The 18,250-nt window shown below is 39.2% G+C and overlaps 1 protein-coding gene across 9 annotated transcripts in view; it reads left to right on the forward strand.

The window, feature by feature from the left end:
* Window positions 1-226: 226 nt before the first annotated feature.
* The window catches only part of GIT2 (GIT ArfGAP 2), a 33,943-nt gene continuing 15,919 nt past the window's right edge, over window positions 227-18,250 (forward strand). For 3 of the 9 annotated variants that reach the window (XM_040607526.1, XM_040607563.1, XM_040607594.1), the window contains exons 1-15: window positions 228-377; window positions 4,526-4,659; window positions 5,176-5,288; window positions 6,016-6,121; window positions 6,452-6,538; window positions 6,673-6,803; window positions 7,928-8,022; window positions 8,827-8,872; window positions 9,372-9,377; window positions 10,391-10,439; window positions 12,495-12,567; window positions 12,881-12,978; window positions 13,292-13,403; window positions 14,437-14,579; window positions 15,368-15,517. In XM_040607526.1, coding sequence (XP_040463460.1) covers window positions 326-377; window positions 4,526-4,659; window positions 5,176-5,288; window positions 6,016-6,121; window positions 6,452-6,538; window positions 6,673-6,803; window positions 7,928-8,022; window positions 8,827-8,872; window positions 9,372-9,377; window positions 10,391-10,439; window positions 12,495-12,567; window positions 12,881-12,978; window positions 13,292-13,403; window positions 14,437-14,579; window positions 15,368-15,517 — 1,395 coding nt within the window. In that variant the 5' untranslated portion in view covers window positions 228-325. Of the gene's footprint in view, window positions 378-4,525; window positions 4,660-5,175; window positions 5,289-6,015; window positions 6,122-6,451; window positions 6,539-6,672; window positions 6,804-7,927; window positions 8,023-8,826; window positions 8,873-9,371; window positions 9,378-10,387; window positions 10,440-12,494; window positions 12,568-12,880; window positions 12,979-13,291; window positions 13,404-14,436; window positions 14,580-15,367; window positions 15,518-18,250 lie in introns of all 9 variants that reach the window. The other 6 variants (XM_040607587.1, XM_040607580.1, XM_040607535.1 and 3 more) reach the window with 4 other exon arrangements.

The raw sequence follows: 18,250 nt of genomic DNA on the forward strand, positions 1-18,250 counted from the left end.
CACAGAAGCGCAACGCTTCTGTGAAGCGGTGCGCATCCTGAGGCAGCTGTCTGCCAGGAGCAAACATGGCCGACCGCGCCGCAGTCTCGCCCAGGCTGACGCCGGCCCTTTTGCCAGGAGCGAAGATGGCGGCCGGGCCCTCCCCGTTTGCGTACGGAAGGCGTCCCGGCGCTGGCGCAGGCCGCTCGGTGAATAGCGGCGGCGGCGGGGGGGGCGGTGCTGCCGTACGCTTGCGCGCTGCCGCCTCGCCTCGGCCGCCTGGCGGGGGCTGGCGGCGGGGACCCGTTGGCGCGGCAGGAAGCGCCCGGTCCCGCCGCCGCGCACCATGTCGAAGCGCCTGAGGAGTAGCGAGGTCTGCGCCGACTGCAGCGCCCAGGGTAGGCGGCGGTGGCGGTGGCCGGGGCCGCGGTGAAGGCGCTCCGACGGCCGGGCGAGCCCATCCCCCTCTCCCCAGCCCGGGCTTCCCCGCTGAGGGGGCTCCGCCATGGCGGCGGCGGGGGGCTCCCGGCAGCCGTTCCGGGGGTGTCACCGCCTTGTGGCGGCCCCTCGCTGGCGAGGAGCCGAGTTTGGAGGCGTTTCCAGCCGCTTTATCCCGACCGGCTTCTTTGTGGAGGAGCCGTTCCTCCGCGGGTCGGCCGGTACCGCCGGGCCCCGGCCCTGAGGGGGCCCGGCCCCGCTTGGCCCCCGCGCTCCGGCTGTCGGTAAATCGGGAACTTGTCAGCTCAAACCCGAGGGAACCTTAAAGAAATCGCCCGGTCGTGGAGCATGAAGGCGGGAGGGAGGTGGGAAATGTGTCCCCGGGGGGGGCCGGTGGCCACCGGGGGGGGAGCTGTGACAGGCGGGGCTGGCTCTGGAGACACCCCTTACTCTGAGGGTCGGGGGCGGGTGTGTGTATGTAATTTAGATTTGTGCATGGCTTGTCCCACGGCCTGGGCTGCGGTGGGTGTCCCAGCCTGGCAAGGAAAGGCTGTGGGGCAGCGTTGGGGAGCAGCCGGTGGTCGGGGTTGACCTGCTCATTGTCTTACACCGCAGATAAATTTGGGAGCTTATTGAAACAAATCTTGTTTTTAGAAAGCCGGTTGCATCTCCTTTCCAGACCATCTATAGTTCAGCTGTTCTAATGCTTAAAACTGTCCTGTTTACTCCCCGCCGCCGCCCCCCCAGCAACTGTGTATACTTGTTTTTCCTTCTCAGAGTTACACAGCTTTTGTTGTTTGTGTTCTCTGCTGGTTCTTCCCATACAATTACTTATGTATGTACTCAAATGAATTAAAACACTGTAACAGATAACATATGAATGGCTGGAAGATATAATGTGGGAAGAGGGGGTAACGACTTTTGTAAAATAAGACTCTTGTTTAAAAAAAAAATAAAAATTATAAAAATCCCAAGCTAAATCCGAGGGAGTTACTTTTATCTTTGTAGGATTTTGTTTTCACAATAGAGCTTGTATATCTTATGTAGGCACTTGTCCCTATCTCGTATGAGGCAGTGTATCTATGCTTTTAAACATCATTGGTGTTACAACTCTGAGATAAAGTTGTGTTACTGTGTTTGTATTTGTTACACTGCATAGTCCTAACAAGCTTATCAGAGTCGCTATTAGGGTAATCTCGTAAACTGGCCTTTTTATGTGTCCTGTCGTGACATTATAGCAATGTTAGATACTTACTTGATCCTGGTGAGGAAATCTGCTGGCTTATCCATATATATAAAGAAATACTGATTTATTCCTTTCTCAAAATAATAAAACAAATTAAATCTTTCTTTTACTTAAACTAGAGAATTTGTCAAGCGGGGTGGTTGGGAGCTGCCACGTGAGCAGCTGTGTCAGGAGACCTGAGGCAACTGCAGCCTTTTCGCCCCGATCAGGTGTAGCAAATGCAGAATGCCTGGCTGCTGAAATAATCACTGCTCACCCCTTGAACTTTATCAGGACACGCTTTGTTTCTGTGGAGAAGTATGAGTAGTTTTCTTTTATGTGAGGTGACTTTACGTGTACTTTTCTGGTACACTTCCTATTCTCAGGCAGGAGTTCACTTTTCAGACACACAGTGCAGGCTTGTCTTCGTCGGCTTCCTGTTTTGAATCGCTCTGCCATGTTCCTGAAAGCAGATTTGGCCGATCTTTCTAGCTTCTCCCCTGTTGTATTTTGGTATCGGCTTAAGCATGTTTTGAGTGTATGCGTAATTGGATTGCTTTTAAAAATTATTTAAGTTCCAGCACAGACACTTCATTAAATTAAATTTAAACCTGAAATACAATTTTTCCCATAACCTGGCAGCACTTTCTCTGTTTCATCAGACTGTCTAACACTGTGTTCCTTCTCCCTTTCCCATCCCCATCTGTTACTTGGAAACCAGTCAATGGTACTAAGCTAGGTGTGAGTTGAATTGAGGGGCTACAAATTGTGCAGGTTCAGTAGAAAAACCTCTTTCAGTTCAACCAGCGTGACTCAGAAAACAGGTTGCGGTGCTTAGCTTCCCACTGCTTTTTTTGATCGGTCCACTCTCCACCGTGCACACTGTCAAATCTGTTCTGTTTCGTATCATTTAGACTGCTGAACTGGGGCCTGAGCTGCTGTCGGTCCTCTCTATAGCCTCTCCAGTGCCTGGCAGGAGCAAAGAGCATTCTCTTGGCCCATTCTGCTGAACTTTATGGTCCCTTGCTGAATCTGTCTGTTGTCTTCGGGTTTTCTTTTATTGTCATCTCTTTTTGCATCACACCATCTACATTGCCAATGGTGCTGGTTTTTGACAGATTCTACATAAATACTGAAACATGGAATCTTTCATAAGTAGAATGTACAAGCTGAAACTACAAGCAAGGCCTGAGCTTTTTCTTTGGAAGAATTTTAAAGCCCCGTTTCTGTTATGAAATGACAAAATAAACAGCAGCAGAGTTTATCATGGCTAAATGGCTGCTGTTTGGAGCCAGTTGAGTTAGGTATTGAGATGGATGTAAAGGAAAAAAAGCTAATGGTGACTGTTAGTCAAAACAGAGTGAGGCTCACAAGCAGCCTGTAACTAGTGATTGAAATGAGAAACATAATGGCTTTCAGAAGAATCCTATTAGTTTGTGAATGAGTGTGTGATAAGGTTGTCTGTAATGAAAAGGGACTAGACTCATTAATCTGGAAGGCTGCCTCCAGTCTTGGGTTGTTTGGTTAGCGCAAATGCATCTCATTTCATTGTTACTTTTTCCTTCTTAGAAGGGAAAGTTGTTAAAATAATGGAATGATTTAATAAGGAGGTTGTGTGCTTGTTATTAATTTGTTTTTTAAATTAGGTTAGGTGTTTTTTTTTTCTGAAACATATGCTTTAGTTTGGCTCTGGGCTGTGATAGTTATCATCTGTGAAAAGATGCTCCCACCCCTTATGGCCTGTGGTTCAAACAGGTTTGCCTACATTGCCTTCAGCGCACACACAATGTCAACTCTCCTTAAAAACCACAACTATGATCAGATCTCATGTTTCAGGGATTCAGTAAATTTACTGCATAGGTCAGAGAAGACTTTTTTTTTTTTTTTTTTTTTACGATGCACAGTTGCTTAGATGTATTCTGACAGGATGCTGAAGTTCCCTCATTGGGTGCCAGGCTTGTATTGTGCTTACTTACTTAGCCTCAAACTCATCTCTGGATTTGAAATTAAGAAGAATTTTCCAAAATAGAAGGGATCTTGAATTCCTTTTTCTTTCTCCAGTGATGTGCTTGATCTGAAGATCTGTCTTGCTGCTTGGTTGCCTATTACTGCAGGGTTCTTGGCACGTTGGGTTTCTTGTGTCACTGACAGAAAACTGGAGTTTCTTCTGAAGACGGGGCTGAGAGCAGCAGAGACACCTCCGTTTAAATTCCCGTTGTGCATGTGTGTAGTTTCAACCTGATGTAATATTCCTACTTGATTTTATACTTTTTGATGTTTGAAGCTGCATAATAGCTAGTATATATTATTTACTACTTCACCTTCTATCAGTTGTCTTTCTGGTTTGCTTATGAGATGGCTTTAGTTTGGATCCGTTCAGAGTTGAAGTTAATTTGCTTGACAGTTTTGGATTTTACTGAGCCTTTAACTTGACACATCTGTATCTTGCTTTTTTTTTTTTTACTGTGACACTCTAGTGTTTTTATTATTTAATGTGGAGATTGAAAAACATGGTAATAATATAGAGCTGCAGACTGAATAAGAGACAAGTAAGCACTTCAAGAAGGTTATAACTTCAGTGTCCTGTTAATGCTTACAAAGGAAAGTATTTTCATAGGAAAATCTGCAAACAGCAGGGCTTTTTTTTTCAGAGTTTCCATGGCAGGTCTCCTTGCTGTCCTAGGGCTCCCACATCCCCAGTAAATGCAAGGACTGTTATTTCGCCAGCATCCAGAGGCCCAGCAAGTTTGTAACATTTACAAGCTCATACAATGGCTAAGCAGTGAAGTAAAGTTAGAAGGCAGAGCTCCACATTCTAGACTCTGTATTTGAAATACAAAGTCACATTGCCTTCTGTGTTGTAATTAACGTATTATTTTTCAGATCCTTGCTGGGCATCTATAAACAGGGGGATTCTGATCTGTGATGAGTGCTGTAGTGTTCATCGAAGTCTGGGGCGTCATATCTCTCAAGTGAGACATCTCAAGCATACACCATGGCCTCCAACACTGCTGCAGGTAAAATGTAAAACTGTGTCTTCCTTCATTAAAACTAGATGTATTAATTTTTTAAACATTTTAAATGGAATTTAAATTGCTGAGCTTTTGTTGGAGAGGGGCTTGTCCTTTTAAGCTTTCTTTTTCTAAGCTAGTCTTTTATTTATCTTCTTTTGCTGTGTTGGACCACTAAAATCAGAATTGTCTGTGCCTTTTTAATTTGATACCTTTGTTTTGGAAGGTCACCTTCAACTTTTCTTTCAGACTTCTGCAATGCATCTGCTTCAGCCTAAATTCTCAATATATGGCAAAGCTTTCTCTTCAGTAGAGCAGCTGTTGGGAAGGGTAGAGAATTTTAAGGGGGTTCTTATTACATTCCACATAATAACCTCCTAAGCATGTGCCTGGTTCTGATATCCTACTAGGTTATGGATGTTGGCACACAGAATATGAATCTGTTGGCTTGCTGTCTGCTTGAAAATAATTGCATATATTTGATTTCTTTACTGTCTATTTGTATACATTTTTGGATTTCAGATGGTTGAAACCCTGTACAATAACGGTGCTAACTCCATATGGGAACATTCATTGCTGGACCCTGCCTCTGTTATGAGTGGAAGGCGCAAAGCTAGCCCACAGGATAAAGTGCAGTAAGTGGAAAATTACAGAATTTTTATTTTTGTAGAAATGTGATTATTTTGTTCAGCTGTGACAGTCAGCAAGGTATCCATAGGAGCCTGTGTATATTTTGTTGCTGGCAGAGAACAAGAGTAAGCTAGTTATTATTTTCACTCTTATTTTTTTTTATTTCCAATGATTAATTTAAAAAATATATTGTAAAAATGGAAATACATTCCTTGAATTCTCTGAACTATTGATACCTGACCTCTAGCTTTGAATACTTGTACTTGAATCAAAAGACTTAATTCTCATGCGATGTGTTTCAGTTAACTGCTGGCTGCTAATGAGGTTGAGTTTGTTGATGAATTGAACAGAAACTGAGAGAAGATTTCTGTCACTGAATATGGTGCTTCATTTTAAAATGTAAATAACTGCATATAGTAAGCATAGCTTAAGTTGGCATAATTTTAAATTCAGTGTTTACCTCTAAGAAATATACTCTACATCCTAGAGTCTGCAGATATTTTGATGTTTGTAACAAAAGCGTGCTCTGTATAGTTAGACCATTGGCACTGGGTTGTTTCATTAGTGAAAATATATTTTTCTGTGTTTAACATTGCTACTTGCAGCATGCAAAGATGTAATAGAAATAGAATCTTCACTGGTGAATTTTCCTTTTTCTAGAGCATCTGTATTGTTGTGAAAGCACTAATGCTTATTTTCTTTCCCTTCTGTTGCTTGGATTTCTCTTTACAGTCCCAATAAAGCAGAATTCATTAGAGCGAAATATCAAATGTTAGCATTTGTTCATCGCTTGCCATGCCGTGAAGATGACAGTGTTACTGCCAAAGATCTTAGTAAGGTTAGTATGCTTTTTCTGGCAGTCTGCAGAAGCTACAACTTGTGTGTAATGGAACAGTGAAATCTGACTGAATTGAATTAGTTGCTTTTGACTTGAGATAACTTGCTGTTCTTCAGCACTAGTATGTAAACAAATACAGCTTGGCTTCCACTTTTTTTTTTTTTGGTAATACACATGGATACTGAAGAGGTAGATGGTTGAGAGGCATCAATTTAGGTGAGCTTGGAGAAGAACAGCTGTAACAAGAATTCTTGCATAGCTGAAAAAACAAATGCTGAATCACAGTTATTGCTGCTGTATTAATTAAGCACAATCCTGCTTCTTTTTCAGCAACTCCATTCCAGTGTAAGGACCGGGAATCTGGAGACGTGTTTGCGATTACTTTCCTTAGGAGCTCAAGCCAACTTCTTTCATCCTGTATGAACACTTTTTTCATTATTTTGATATACATTCACAGTTTGTAACACACTGATTTCAGCTGGTACGTGTTATATTTCAATCTTTTACTTAGACCTGTTGATTAAGTAGATATTTTTCATAATAACTTGTAGGAGAAAGGAAACACCCCTCTCCATGTTGCTGCTAAGGCAGGACAGACTTTACAAGCAGAATTATTAGCGGTTTATGGTGCTGATCCTGGCACTCAAGATTCCAATGGAAAAACTCCAGTTGACTATGCAAGGTAAAAGGCTCTGACATATGTGATACTCATGTATGTTAACCAGTGTTCATAAATCACATGATGAACCTCCTTAGATATTTCTGTCCTGAAAATTATTTAACTATTAAATACTAATAAGTACTTTCTCTAGAAAGAGTGAATGTGTGAAGAGTAGAAATAAGCATTTTCATCATTTCATGGCCTGTATTCTCCTGGATGCTCGAGACAACCCAGTGAAATAGGCTGAGCCAATCTAGCAGCTCACAGCAAAGTAATCTGAGAAGATTTTCTGCAAGTTCAGCAAGCCGAGTAGACTCCAGGAGTGTGGATTAACTAGGGAATTGCTGTAGGAAAGGGCTGGGACTGCACAGATGGTACAGGGAGCAGGGAGCGGAAGCAGATGTTTTTTAGTGGCAGCGAACTGTTAGGTGCATCCAGTTGTGGAACTGCACCCTCAGGAAAGCCTACTTTTAGGAAGACTATAGGCTTCCCAAGGGCAGGCAACGTTCCTGTCAAGAAAGATGGAGCATGATTGTCTCTGCTGATCATTTGGCCAGTAATGAGGCACTGCAAGATTTGCAGCACAGCATTGAAGATTTCTTGTGTTTATATGCAAAATTGGACATTACTGATCAACTCTAAGCAGAACATTTGTGTAAATAAAACATTCTCATTGCTCTGATAGCTTTTCATTTGAGGCCATACATGGAATCTGAAGATTGAATAAGTTTGTGGTTGCAGAACACTATGCCAGAATATTTATATTTCTCAATGCTGTTAATCAAATGTGAAGTTGGGTGAATTGGCTGCATGAGCCTAGTAACTGTCTAGAAGATTGTAAATAACATATTCAAAATAGTCTATGTAATCTGTTTGGGGTTTTTTCTACAGAAAAGCAGTAGGCAAAGGTTTTCAGAGTTTTCACTAACTCACGTTGGGAAGTTCATAAAAGTTGTATCTATAGTTTTTTTGCTTGCTGGAACATACTGTTGTAAATCCCACTGTAAGTCTGTGCCATGTTGATACGGTTAGATACGCAGTGTTCAACAGTGGCTTGTGCTAAATCTGTTTCTCTGACCATTTTTTAATTTTTTGTATGTCTCAAAATGAATAACTAATGTAACTTGTGTGTGTGTGTAAACCAGACAAGGTGGGCACCATGAACTGGCAGAGCGCCTGGTGGAAATTCAGTATGAACTCACAGACAGGTTAGCTTTCTATCTCTGTGGCAGAAAACCAGGTAAGTAGAAAAAAACTATAAGATCTTTCAGTGTTATTGTAGGACAGTTGAAACTATGGTATATATTGTTTGTGCCAGTGGTACTCCACTTTTTATATGCATTTCAAATATTCTAGCATTTTCTAGATTATACAAGAAGAACTACAGAAAGTATAAGTTGTAAGTTTAGTGATAATGCATTTAAAATACAGATAAAACTGCAGGATGTTAAGTATCCCTATAAGTTCCTTTCTGGCTTTCCACAAATGTGTGTTCTATACAGCCCTGAAAGTGTGGGGAAGCCTACATGTAAGGTCATATGAGTACTGTTTAACGTTGAGTGAACTGCAGGGAAAATACAGATTTTGTGAATGCTGAATAGTCTGCAGGAGGTATTGTAGAAACTCTTCCAAGCAGTTTCTTCTCATTGAAATGCAAAAGCAGGGGAGTATTCAGTTGAGTGGGTACCTTTTGAACACAAGCACCTTTAAAAATTTTTAGCCATTAGGTGCCATAACAGCACCTATGTTAGAATTTAATTTTTTTTAATGGACTTTGAATACAGTTGATAAGCCTTAATTGGAATCCTTGATAACACCAGGAAATTGTGGTAGGAGCCTTCTTGTAAGACTTGCTGGCTTTCTGTAATTGGAAATTGAGTAATTACATGCAAGATAAATTATTCTGTGTTTGCCTGTTGCATATATTCTTGGGTTGCTCATTACAATGACTTCTAGTAAAACTGAATACCAGCTGCATATCCTGACAACTCTGAAAGCTAGTCCAGTAGCAACCTATTAAAGTGCAATTTGTTTTCAATTCTAGAGCATAAAAATGGACAACACTTTGTTATACCTCAGATGGCAGATAGGTAAGTTGTTGATTCCATGGCATGTATGTAAACATCAAAACAAAAAAACCCCTACTAATCAAATTTCCTTTCCTTTCTGAAACAACTTTTAAGCTTGTTGTCATTCTAACTTCTTAATGTGTGTCTTTATCGATCTTAGAAGCTTTTTCTATATAGAAAGAACACTGTCATTTAAACAAACCCAGAAAATGATAGTTTACTATATTTGTTAAAATGGAGGGGGAAGGTGATACAATTATATTAAGGGAACACACAGGAATTTCTGGGAAAGAGATTTTGTAACTAATGTAAGGACCAATTGAGTTAGTTTCTTGATACAGCATTTTGAAAATAGTATTTGCAAGAAAGCTGCATTTTTCTCTGAAAGTATTTATACTTTTGATCATCTGAGTGCTTTTAACTTCTGGTTACAATCAATGAGATCATATTTGTATAAAACATTTCAAGTATTAATCGTAAGTCCCTCTTTTTCTTCTGTTGCTATGCAATTGGAAATAAGACGGCTGTAAGTAAACCACTGTTCAACTTATTGCTTGCAAATTTTCTATGAAAAACTGTAATAATTGTAGAAACTATGTGATAGTTGGTAAAATACTTAGTGTTAACATCTGTAACTTTTTAGATGTTTTGTTTAGCTATTGGATAAAGTACTGTGTATTTTCAGTGCAAAGTATTTTGCAGAGCAGAGTTAAGTATCACTTGCCTCATTACGCAGAGAAGGAAGTTGACAGGCAGAGAAAATTACTTGTTCCAAGATGCTGCTGAGATTGCAGAGCCTGTGGTACAACGTGCCTAATGTCCTCTGCTGGTCTTTTTCTTTTTTCCTTGTCTAGGTGACTGCGTACACAATCAGTTAATTGTACAGAAACTTTATCTTAGCCCTTCCATCCTTGTAGGCCAGAGGGGGTCTTCCGCTGGGTGATACAAATACGGACTCAAAACTTGTCAGCTTCCTGATCTGTGGCTTTTATAAATTCTGTTGACCTGCACAATTTTCATCTTGTGCCTCATGTTCAAGGCTGGAAACTAGTAGAAGAGATTATTTACTAATCAGTACAGGATTTTTAGCATGGCCCTATTGTAGCTCTTTGCCAGCCTGTTGGTCACCTCCCTCCTGCACAGTCCAGTGGAACAAATCTCGTGTGTTTTATGTGGATGTGAGTTTTGGTCAGAATGATCATACTTTTCAGATGCCTTACAGAAAACATTTTGTTGCACTACAGCTTGACTGCTTCTAGAGCTATGCAAATGTTGGGTATTCATATTCCAAAGGATTTTGGGGATTCTTTTGGTTTTATGTTTAAGATTGTTGTTCAGAAAAGCCTAAGAATGTGCTAATTGTTATATTAGCAATATTAGGAAGATCAATGTGTTAAAAACTGTATTAAAAATACTAAAATATTAAGGCGTTTCAAGTAAAAGTGACATTTTAATCGTTGAATTATCACAACAGTATTTGTGTTTAAGCAGGCTATTAAATGCTGTAGATGTAATGATCACTTTCTTTTTTCATAGCAGTTTAGATTTATCAGAACTTGCAAAAGCAGCTAAGAAGAAACTTCAGTCTGTAAGTAAAACTTTTGTCTAGACGTGGCAAACTCTGCACTTCATCTTTCAAGCTGGCTTCAGCTGTTATTAATTCCTGCATAAATAAATGTCAACTCTGTAGCAAATTGAAAGTCTGGAGAAAAACATGAAAGTAGTCAGAAGTGGAGGAGCAGAGGTGATGACATATCCATGACGGAGAATAAATACTTGTTGGTCTTGTTTGGCGTAGTATTTCTAGCTCTGTCTCCCCAGTTCAGAACCTTTTAAGGTTGTTTGTCTTGCTCTCATGTATTTTATATAAATCTGTATGTTAAATGTTACTATTTGTCTTTAACTTTCTGGAAAGCCAGAATAGTGCATTACTGTCTGCTAATTAGTTGACAATAATGCCAGCTCACTACTTTTACTAAAGTGCTGGTGACCAAATCATTGTACAAGTTAGAGTGAGGATATGTTTTCCTTCTACTGAAAGCTTTTAGCTGCAGTAAAATGTATCAAAGGATAAAAATTTTGCAGCTGGGGGAAGAACAATGCTGGTGATATTCTTCTTTTCAACCATGTCCATTTTTCTCTAAAGCTAATGCTAGTGGTCATAATTCCAGCTAAGCAAGCCAGTATTTTTAGAACTAGTATTCAAACAGTAATCAATACAAACCAGATATGACTCCTATTTCAGAACTGGCTTTTTGCTGCTGACATGCCATTAGTGGCTACTTTAAGTGCATTGCTAGCTAGAAGTAGATAGATTCTTGCATTTGTATTTTTGCAAGTTGTGGTGAGTTAACCCTGGTGAGCAGCCCAGCACCGACACAGTCCTGTTAGCAGGGTTGGGGAGACCATGGGAAGAGCAAAAGTGATAAAACTTACAGGTTGAGATAAAGGCAGTTTAATAGGTGAAGGAAAGAGAAGAAAAACAAGTGAAGCAAAAAAAAAATCACTCAGTCACCTCCCACAGGCAGAGTCTCTGAACAGCCATCTTGGAAGCCGAAAACCATGCTGCTACTTCCTCCACCCGTTTTTATGGCTGAGCATACCATGACATGGTATGGAATGTTCCTTTGGTAAATTCACATCAGCTGGCCTGGCTGTGTCTCCTCCCAGCTTCATGCCCACCCTGAGCCTACTTGCTGCAGGGTGGTGGGGTGGACAGAGTCAGGGGAAAAAACCAGAATGCCATGATGTCATGCAAGCACTGTTAAACGGTAGTTGAAACAAGGTAGTGTTATCAACACTGGTTTAGGCACAAATCCAAAACACAGCAAGCATCATGCAGGCTACTGTGAAGAAAGTTAATTTCATCCCAACCAGACCCAGCACACAAGTAAACATACTGGGTTTATCTGGGTTCAAGAATGATGGCAGTTGCTCTTTGGTTAAGAATTTAGGACTCAAACTCTGGAAAGAGTGAGACTGGTTTTCCTGTAAATAAAGTTAAAGCCTAGAAAAAGCGTTAGGTTTTTCACCCTTTTTAATACAGCTTGCCCCAGATAAGGAAGATCCGCCATCTATTCAGGCTTTCTTATCCTGTCAGCTATCATGTCTAGTACCCATTGCTGATGTTAATGCACTGTATGTCAGTAAGTGAAGCATCCACAAAGGTCTGTGATACCTTAATTTCATGTCTGATCTTCCAGCAGTTCACTTCATAACACAAATATCTCTCTTGAAGCATCCAGGTGTAGGAACAGAGTTTGAAACACGCAGGTGTTCTGTGTCTTCATTGTTCAGTTCAGCCGACATCTACAGTGGCACTTGAACACCTAATTCCCACAGTAGGTCTGCTTCACTGCAAATACACAAGGTGTTTTTGTGATCAGATAAAAGAGAAAAAAATAATCGATTAACCAGTGAAGGAAAAGTGTGTAACAGTATTGTTGTCTCTGTATCTAGCAATTGGGTGGTCGTATATGTCTGTTTAATCAACTACTTTACTATGTAGGCTGAGAAACAAGCAATTATATAGGCTGAAAAGCACCCAAGCAAGAGCTGAGTTGTGCTCTTATATTTTCTATGTTATAGATGTTTTCTAGGTTTCATTTATTTTCAAGCTGTGATTTTTCTCTTCTACCCTTAGCTAAGCAACCACTTATTTGAAGAACTTGCCATGGATGTGTATGATGAAGTTGACAGAAGGGAAACAGATGCAGGTAAATGAGGCTTTCTGGAATGTGTATAAAATAAATTTGAATTGTTACATTACATGCAAGACGCTAGTGCAGGCATATGTTCCATTTAAAGTAATTACCCATAACGGTAGTTTCTTTGTCTTGCATTGTCTGAAGGTGATGTTAATTGAAAAAATCTTGTGTGTTTTACAAAGTAGAGAACCCTCAGGGGAAAAAAGCCTTCCTTTGAATTGATTGTTTGTGTTTGAAATAGTGGTCTTTTATTCTTTGATGAGAAACACTGTCAAATAGTACAGGAAGGTTATTTCCTCTTTTTTTTTTTTTTCTTGAGCAGTTTGGCTTGCTACTCAGAATCATAGTACACTTGTGACAGAGACTACAGTGGTCCCTTTTCTTCCCGTAAATCCTGAATATTCCTCAACCAGGAATCAGGTATGCAATCTTCTTACTACTGTAAAACAATTTTTATTTAATAGGCCAAGTATTCTAAGTAATAATTCCGTTAATGTACTTCATTACTGTAGAAGAGTTCATCTGCTTGTAAAGAGGTTAAAATAGTTTCACATTTCCCCAGCCCTGGAATGTGCAGCTGGATAATGTAAATCACAATTTTTGCAATAAATATAATTGAACAAGGAGCTCACTGTAGGTGCTATAGTTTTGGTTTTACCTGGGAACTCTGCTGTTCATCTAATACACAATGTACTTTTCCCCCCCCCCACCCTTGCATTATTCTGTAATTTAGGGAAGACAAAAACTGGCTCGATTTAATGCCCATGAATTTGCTACACTAGTTATAGATATTTTAAGTGATGCCAAACGAAGACAACAGGGGAATCCTCTCACTGGTTCAAAAGGTGAGTATGCTTTTGGTTGTCGGCTCTTCTGTATGTAATTCTTCAGTAGTTTAATACCACAGCCTTATTCAAAAGTACTATATAAATGAAGAAATAGATGTATACTGTTTTTATAAATGATAAGAACTAAATCATGTGGACAGCAGGCTATCGACAACATGCATTAGGCCCCCAAAACAGTGCCCAAATACAGAAGATTTTTCTGTTAAGGTTAGTATTTGTAATAAACTAAATCAAGTGGGATATGTGCAGTTCAGGAATGTCTTTTTGTGATGATTGTGATTTTTATGATAACTTGGTGAAATTTTCCAGTATACTCTGGTGCAGTTTTAGAGTGATACTTGTTTTGATTGGCAGCTAAGATAGTATCAGTGTTTTAGATGCTGACATTCCTGCCTGCTGTATATGTGCAGGGCTTTGCTGTAATTTAGAAGCTCTTGAGCTTATTGCCAGTTCACCTAAAAATGTTTACTTTCTGTATTTCTTGAACATGATGGGTATCAAAGAATACAAATACTTAGGTCAACAGCCAGACAGAGCTGTAGTTCTAGCCATGATGGTGTGAAATAACATTTGAACACTAGTTCTCCCTCTGCAGAGAAAATGCAAAGAATCTTTTCTAATTTTTAATTTTTCCCTATATTTTTCATTTGAATGTTGACATCATTTTCATCCAGTGTTGTCTGGTTTTGCACTTTTTTTGTTGTGGTTTTTTTTTTCCTTTATATGAATTTTTATTAAGCTGTTAAAGCGTGATTCTCACCACTTTAACTTGCCTAAACACTGACAAGAAGTGAAAAGGCAAAACCATAAATCTTTGAGGCTTTGGACAGTAATAATTCATACCTATTAAGTGGATCTAAATTATTTTTTGTGAACTAGGCTAGTCAAACAAGACATTATTATGGCATGTCTTGTCTCTCCGGATGAAAATATTTTCTTGGGTTTTTTTTCCAATTACTTTAAAATATGCGCTCCTATTTCTTTTCCAAACTTACTAGTCTGTTATTAAATGGTGTGTGTTGATCTACAGAAAATGTGGAACTGATTCTCAAATCAATCAGCAATCAGCATAGCAGTGAAAGTCAGGATAATGACCAGCCTGATTATGACAGTGTTGCTTCAGATGAAGATACAGATCTGGAAACAAATGCACCTAAATCAAACAGACAGAAGGTAGGTTTGAAATATTTATACACACTAGATTTTATTCATAAATGTAATCTGAAGTCAGTTTTCCTGCTTGTGAGGGGATTTAACATGCATAAATAATCAGAAAATGAATATTTTAATTAATTTTCAAATTAATTTCAGAACCACGCCTCAGTCTATGAACTTTCCAACAAAGTTTGTGACTTAAGGAGTTTTTATTGTAAATAAAATGCTCCTCTAGAAAAGTAATGTGCACTGCTGTGCATGTCTGGAGATAAGATACAGATCTAATTGCACAGATGAAGTAATTGGATCTACCAGAACACTTGATGATTCCATGCTATTTCACAAATGTTTGCTGCTTCCTACAGAAGAAATATTTACAGCAGACCAATAGTGGCTGAGTGTTTTAAACCATTCCTGAAAATAATGCAGCACTGTGAAAATGGGGCAGTAAACCTGGTAGTTCTGGTTTAATCTTCCCTGGTAGTATGCACACTGGATATTTAGTAGTCTGTCTTTCATGACTTTCCAGTTCTTGATTGTGTATTTTTAAAAAAAAACCTTATGAAACTGTATTGTGTCACTGAAATAGACGCAAATGGTTTTGTACATAGAGGAGTTGAGAGTTGATTGACATCAGATTTCTTTTATATTGGACAAAAATTATTTTAATGAATGGATCTTACTAATTCACACTGATTCCTTTAAAATTAAGAACATGAAAAGCCACTGAAATCTCATTGTCTTTTTTTCTTTCAATCATTTGTTTCTCAATGGTGTTGTAAATATTTTTCTCTTACTGTTTATAGAGCCTGGATTCAGACTTGTCAGACGGACCAGTGACAGCTCAAGAATATATGCAAGTTAAAAATGCATTGGTGGCTTCTGAGGTAAAGATTCAGCAGTTAATGAAAGTAAACATCAACTTGAGTGATGAGCTGAGAATCATGCAGAAGAAGGTAACAGGCACAATAGTGTAACTCCTTCATCTCTTGATGTGTTTTAAGTTGATCAGAATAAAACTGCTGAAACTGGAGATGCAATAACCCAATATTAAGATAGTGAGAAAAATAGTTTGAAAATGGAGCTGCTTTGGAATCAGATGTGAGACTATAAATGTGTATGTGCAGCACATACTTTGAAAGTTGTTTTGTGGCAATGCTGATGATCTGCTTAGTGCACTTGGACATGTTTTCCAAGTGACAAGACAGTTGTTGCAAGTCTTGTATGTTTTTGCTGTCTTGCTTCAAGATAAGTAGTTTTCAACAATGAGGAAGTAAGAGCTAGCACACATCTTACATGTGTGCAGATATCTATATAATGTACTTCCAGCTTTTCCAGTAGTTATGTTGGGTTTTTTACCATTAATAAGCCTAGCTGGAATGAAGGGAAGTTAAAATCCCAATCCAGTTTGGCAGTAGAAAATAATCTGAAATCTGGCAATACAATACAGAATACCTGTCTACCAGGAGGCCAAGATTTATTTGCTGGTTTGCTGGTGTTTGAATCCATGGGAAATAGCATGTAAAGGATAGTGTGGTAAACTCAAATTACGGCTTTAAGCCTTCAGTGTGGGTTTTGGCTAGAGGAGGAGGAGGTATCTCATTTACAATGTGATTTACTATGTATAGTTGTACAGAAAACTGAACGTTTTTGCTAAAATCCTGAATTTAAAGCTTCAAAACCCAGTCTGGAAGCCAGATTCTCTAATCCGTACATAAACAAATCAACAATTTGTTGCATGCTTTGCCAGTGTCCTGGTAAATACAAATTTTTGTGGGGTAAAGGAGAATTTATATTTGAGTTCACTATCCTGTCTGCCACACTAGCCTAGAAAGGGCTGGCTGCTTCCTCAAAATAATTCTTTTACCTAGTGTTAAAAATCCTGTTTTCCAAGTAATTACAATACTGGAAGACTTGCAGTATGTGCTGCAGAAAGCTCTGTCCTTGTAGAGAAAGTTGTTCAAGCAGTGCTCCTGCAGAGGTAAGCCTGTGTTGACGGCTTGTTTCCCCCTTGTTTTAGGGTAAAGAGGCTGATGCTTTGGAGAGTGGTGGGAACTGCTGAGCTCTTGGCATGTGAGGCCAAGCTAATTCAGCAGATTCAGATCGTCTTGTCTGTTCAGTGCCATCCTTCTCTTACAGTTGTGTGCGGCCTTTCAGATCTATTGGAATGATGAATACAGAGGGGAACCTAAGAGATGTTTCCTTGGTCTTTTAACAGCTTGTACTGGTTAAGCATTTCTCTGCATCAATTGAATTAACTTTTCACTTACATGGAGTTTCTTTAAACAGATATAGTCTATCTAGGGTTAAAAAAATATCTTCAGGGCCTAAGAATTAATGAGACTTTAGTATATTCACGTGGTGATTTACAGCAGAAGAGAGATCATTGCTATGCAAGTTGAACTTGTTTTGAAAGATGGCATAGCCAGGGCACTCTCACCTTGGGGGTGTTGCGCTGATTTTGGGTTCTGATGATGCTATGGGGCTTTAACTGAATGTTTAGTGGCTCTGGCTTGGTGAAGAATCGATGTAGCTGTACGCCATTGCGGAGGGCAGGATGGGAGGAAGGGTCTTAGCTCTAAGCTACTGGGAACTTCAGTGCAATATGGAAATTCTCTGCTGGATTATTTGTGGCAAGACACAGATATATGTGTACTGTTTCTGCAGTTCTAATGCAAGAGATGTCATTCAAGAGTCTTCTTTTTCTTTTTTTTTTCTTCACTAAGCAAGAGCTTAGAAGGTCATAAATGAAAAAAAAAAAATCCACTTTATTTATTAGCCAACTGTGTATCTCACATTTTGCATGGAGACGACAAAGCAAAAGTACCAATTAAAGAAATAGTAAAGATATACTCAATGAATGCTACTTTTAGATTCTTCCTAAATAAAAATGAAAATCATTCTGGTACTCTAATGGGCATTCTAATGGAAAAAGTTTTTGTGGGGTTTTTTTATGCCTTTGGATTTTTTTTAGGTGCTTGTAGGTGGGTAAGAGTTTGGTCTGAGTTTGTATTAGCTGTTGGCTAAAACTGCTCCAAAAGCACGCTTATAAGATGCGGAAGAAGTTTGGAAGAAGGTGACTATAAAGTTGACCTATTAATTGCCTCTAATATCAGACTTTAAAGGAGTACTTTGGCTCCTGGCTGATCCTCAGATATAAAATTTGATGCATCTTACTACAGAGCACACAGAAGGTGGAGAGAAAAAGCATAAACTATCTTGACAGAAGTCTTGATAGAAGACTGCATATTCGATTCCGAGTTCCGGGAAGTGCTGTAGGCAAAATAGGATTTCTTGATAATGTTCTTGAAGGTTCATATGATGCAAAGCAAATGCAAGTAGTAATACACAATTTCCTGTTTAAAAGGCCATCAGCTGTTTGAAATACTATACTCAATTATTGTTAGAGAATTGCTGATACTGACTTTTTTTACATCTTTTCTTTGTGATGTGTTAATATAGCAAACTAACTCCACAAAAAAAAAATTGTTGCATTTTTACTATTCATCAAATACATAATAATAAAAAGCTTTAAAATTATTTCTCGTTGGCTTCTTAGAAAGCAGTAGCTGATACTTAATTTTCATAAGCTAAACTCTCTTCTTGCTTTGCAGAGCAAGCTCTAGTTTTCTTTGCCTCTGATGTCTGTGCTGTAGTTCTGGCATTTTCAGATTTCATGGGCCCTATGT

This window comes from Falco naumanni, chromosome 1, assembly GCF_017639655.2.
Source record: "Falco naumanni isolate bFalNau1 chromosome 1, bFalNau1.pat, whole genome shotgun sequence".
Taxonomy (NCBI): Eukaryota; Metazoa; Chordata; class Aves; order Falconiformes; family Falconidae; genus Falco; species Falco naumanni.